The 4,302-nt window shown below is 34.9% G+C and overlaps 1 protein-coding gene across 1 annotated transcript; it reads left to right on the forward strand.

Moving 5' to 3' along the window:
* Positions 1–1,425: 1,425 nt before the first annotated feature.
* Positions 1,426–3,424, forward strand: myl7 (myosin, light chain 7, regulatory). The gene is made up of 7 exons (XM_039663458.2): positions 1,426–1,557; positions 1,872–1,973; positions 2,522–2,597; positions 2,693–2,797; positions 2,900–2,978; positions 3,057–3,105; positions 3,297–3,424. Exons 1-7 carry the CDS (start codon positions 1,555–1,557, stop codon positions 3,399–3,401), a joined length of 519 nt encoding a protein of 172 aa, XP_039519392.2. The 5' UTR covers positions 1,426–1,554; the 3' UTR covers positions 3,402–3,424.
* The last annotated feature ends 878 nt before the right edge of the window (positions 3,425–4,302 follow it).

Here is a 4,302-nt window from a genome sequence, read left to right on the forward strand (position 1 = left end):
GAAGAAAATGTTTAAATATCCCAAGTGACTACCGTGGCTCAACTATATGTTTATCAAGCGACGCGAATACTTTTTGTGCGAAAAAACAAACAAAAATAACGAGTTTATTCGACTATTTCTTTTCTTCCTTGTAGGCCAGAACGAGACTTCCTTAGATTTCCACGACGCATGCGCGAGAATTGCGATCTGCTCACACCAGCTTACACTACTTCAGATCGCAATTCTCGCGCATGCGTCGTGGAAATCTATAAGGAAGTCTCGTTCTGGCCTACAAGGAAGAAAAGAAATAGTCGAATAAACTCGTTATTTTTGTTTGTTTTTTCGCACAAAAAGTATTCGCGTCGCTTGATAAACATATAGTTGAGCCACGGTAGTCACTTGGGATATTTAAACATTTTCTTCATTGACTTTCTGGGCCGTCAAGAGGCAGTCCTTTAGGAGCCAATGTGGTAGTTATACAGCTCTCAAATTTAATCAAAAATATCTTCATTTGTGTTCCGAAGACGAACGAAGGTCTTACGGGGTTGGTACAGCATGGGGGTGAGTAATTAATGACTTAATTTTCATTTTTGGGTGAACTAACCCTTTAAGGAATGAACTTACACTGCTGTGTCCATGGGTTCAATTGCGGCCGATCTGAAGTAGCCCTGTATGAGCTATTGGAATCCATGGACAAACTCTTTTGGGACCCATTCCTTAAGCCCATATCATGGGCTAATTCCAAAAATGCTGTTCTCAAATTAAAAGAAGTTCATCTTTTAAAATCAAATCTTTGATTTTAATTTCTCTTATTCTACTGCCATGTGTCTGGTGTGTTTTATGGCAAAAACATGTTCTTTATGAAGGGACCCTAATAAATCAATACAAGTAAGCTGTCTGAATGATCCAGAAAACCATTATGCCAACCCATATGACCCAAAACAATAACTCCTGATTGATTCACCATTCTGGCATTTCTAACTCTAATTCTAAAATGTGACTTTATGGAAAAAAAAATAGTATAAAGAGTACAGTTTAAAAATGACTCCCCGTGCACAGTGCTGTCAAACAGTCTATAAACAGTTTTCCTCGCACACAGTACCCTATTCAATATTTCAGTCACAGGGACTGTGTGTCCCAGAGCTTTGCTCAAGTACACTATTGATATGGAACCTTTGTAGTTCTCCATGTCATGGGCTGCCCTAATTAGTTTGAATACTGCCACTCAGACTCACATTCTCAGGCCTTTGTTCCTTCCATTCACATTCACTCAGTTTCATTGCATCCATCCATCCACCCATCCATCCATCCATCCATCAATTTAATCCCTTAAAATCTCTTGTATTTACTCTCCCCTCCTCATCCACACGTCCTCGGTCCCTGCTGGAATCTAAGTACTTGTGCTGTTATCATGGCTCCTGTATTTAGAAGGCTCTGGGTGCCCATGTAGGGTACTAACAGAAGCAGTGCAGACCTTTATAGAGAGACAAGTGATAAGAGTCCTCATACATAAAGACTCAATGAGCAACACCCCTGGCCCTGGAGCACATACACAGAGCAAAGCAGACAGTGAACATGGTGAGTGGATACGGCTTCTTTTTTAATGGTTTTGCTTTTGAATATACAGTCAGTTAATGTAAATGGATGGATGTATAGAAGCACTATACACTATTGAACTACTTCTTCTATTAATATTGTTATTTAATATGAGAATTTTAGCCAATAAAAGCATAAACATTTTCTTGAACATTTTTTATTCTGTGACATTAGTCTCAAATAAGAAATTTCACTGAACTACAGTATATTTATTGCAGTGGATTTAATGTTAGGCTGCCTACCTGGTGCTTCCAATTATGATTTTTATTGATTTTTTCTGTCTTTATTACTTACAGGCAAGTAAGAAAGCTGCATCTAAGAGGGGGAAAGTTGCTCAAAGGGGCTCTTCTAATGTCTTCTCCATGTTCGAGCAATCACAAATACAGGAGTTTAAAGAGGTCAGTCTTTATATTATATGAAAACCAGACTGAACAAAACATTACATGGATGTATACAGTAAGTATACTACAATCACGTAAAGCAAAATATCAAACCTCTGCTCCGTGATTATTTATACCGTCAAACTATATTATTTCACGTGTCAACATGTATATTGTACATATATATCCAATATAAGCTGTGCATTAGTTTACATTTTGTGACAATATAAATACTCATGTACTCAGACATAAATAATGCCACTCGTGTAAATCTATATATTCTATAACAAATCTCAACTGCTTGTTTATTTATATCATTGCAAAATGTAATTACATCATTGCCCAGCTCAAGCTAAATGCAAATAAGGCATGAAGGCATTAAGATATTATAATCATTGACATCTTGATTTTCTGTAAAGTTGCTTTGAAACAATGTGTACTTTGAAAATGTGATACGATAAATAGTCACATGTGATAAAAAACTATAGGAGCAGGAGTTGATATCATGCTTGCTTCAATATAACAAATAAATAATCTTGTGTTATACATTATGTGCTTCTCTCTAGGCATTTGGCTGCATAGATCAGAACCGGGATGGAGTTATTAACAAAGCTGACTTGAAGGAAACTTATGGACAACTGGGTATATACAATGCATTTGCTAGTTTCATCTTAAATACAAAACATCATATAAGTAAACAGCTTTTTATATAAACATTGAGTTCTTTGTTTGTGCAGGGAAGCTGAATGTGAGTGACGAAGAGCTGGAGTCAATGTTAGCAGAGGGAAAAGGGCCCATCAACTTCACTGTCTTTCTCACTCTCTTCGGAGAAAAGCTCAATGGTATGATGGCTAAACAAGTTCTTTTAAGGTCTTGATGAATAACAAAAATATACGTCTTAAAAGAGCAGAGGATTTACTATAACTTTGTAATATCCAAAACAGGAACAGACCCAGAGGAAACCATTCTTGCCGCTTTTAAACTCTTCGACCCAAATGCTACAGGAGTTGTCAATAAGGATGAGTAAGTGTACAAAACAATACTGTATTTTACTGTGCTTTTTAAAAGACTATTGATGTATTTGGTGTCATTTTGTTTCAGGTTTAAGAGACTTCTAATGAACCAAGCTGATAAATTCACAGCAGAAGAGGTTAATATTTGCATTTAAAATATTAATCGACTAAAAAATCAGTAGAGACCCACAATGTTTCCCAACTTTATTAATATTTTTCTATAATATTTTATTAATATTTTATTTTTTAATAGCCTGCGCTGTGATAAGAATGTGTACTTTTAGAAGAATCACTTAGGCGATGGTCTAATCTGCTTACTCTATTTCAGGTTGACCAGGCTTTTGCAGTCGCTCCAATTGACGTGGCTGGGAATATTGACTATAAATCACTTTGTTACATTATCACGCATGGGGATGAGAAAGAGGAGTCTTGAATAAAGAATTGTGTTCATGTCAACCCTCTTGTATATCAGCTTTCATTATTTAAATCTTTGTTTTGAATTTTAAAACGACATTTAGTGCTAGATATAATAAAGGCAATGACTTCCAATGTTGCTTGTTTTCTTTTAATGAGCAGTACACTGCACGACAACATTGTGATTCATAACACAAAACAGGATCTTCGACTGTATATAATCGAGAGAGAAAAAATGATATTACATGAAGGCTACAGCTGATTTATTTCAGTTTTATGAAATTACACTCAATTAATATGCAGAATAGATACATATTATTACTATCATACTATTTCTGAACATGACTGAACATTAGAAAAGACCATAAGGGTGGACTATTTGCTCACTTGTGAATTATGTCTGTAATTGCTGCCCCCCACAGACAGTTAGTTGAACTGCATTTAGTTAGGCCACTGGAGCTTGCCAGGCCCTTGAATTCTTGGACTAATGGCGCATAAAAAATTAATAAAAAATGTGCTATTTAAAATAACATGTTTTATATATGATAAACTTTATTTAGGATAAAATAACAAATCCAACTTTTTTGGAAAATAAATTAATATTTGGCCCTTTTCTTCCTCATGCCATTTTTAACTAGTATGGCTTTCTTTAACAAAAAAAAAAAAAAAAAAAAAAAAAAAAAATTCAAATGTCTATTTTATTGGAGTTCAATGCTTATTGACCCAAATGGTCTTCAAAATATCGACGTTTGTGTTCAGAAAGAAATGCATAAAGGTTTGGAACGACATGAGGACTATAGGCTAAAATTCATTGTTGAAGACTGAAAAGACTGAAAATTTGTAAAAACAGCCTGCTAGACTGTGTATTACTACCAATATAATACAATAAATGTATATAATAATAATAATATTTAATAGAG

The sequence above is a fragment of the Pimephales promelas genome, chromosome 14 (genome assembly GCF_988280905.1).
Source record: "Pimephales promelas chromosome 14, fPimPro1.hap1.1, whole genome shotgun sequence".
Taxonomy (NCBI): domain Eukaryota; kingdom Metazoa; phylum Chordata; class Actinopteri; order Cypriniformes; family Leuciscidae; genus Pimephales; species Pimephales promelas.

Bases quoted from the DNA above. Each gene is read 5' to 3' on its own strand.
- myl7 (XM_039663458.2), top strand. The intron at 1,974-2,521 runs GTCAGTCTTTAT...GCTTCTCTCTAG, and splicing joins AAATACAGGAGTTTAAAGAG to GCATTTGGCTGCATAGATCA. The intron at 2,598-2,692 runs GTATATACAATG...TTGTTTGTGCAG, and splicing joins GGAAACTTATGGACAACTGG to GGAAGCTGAATGTGAGTGAC.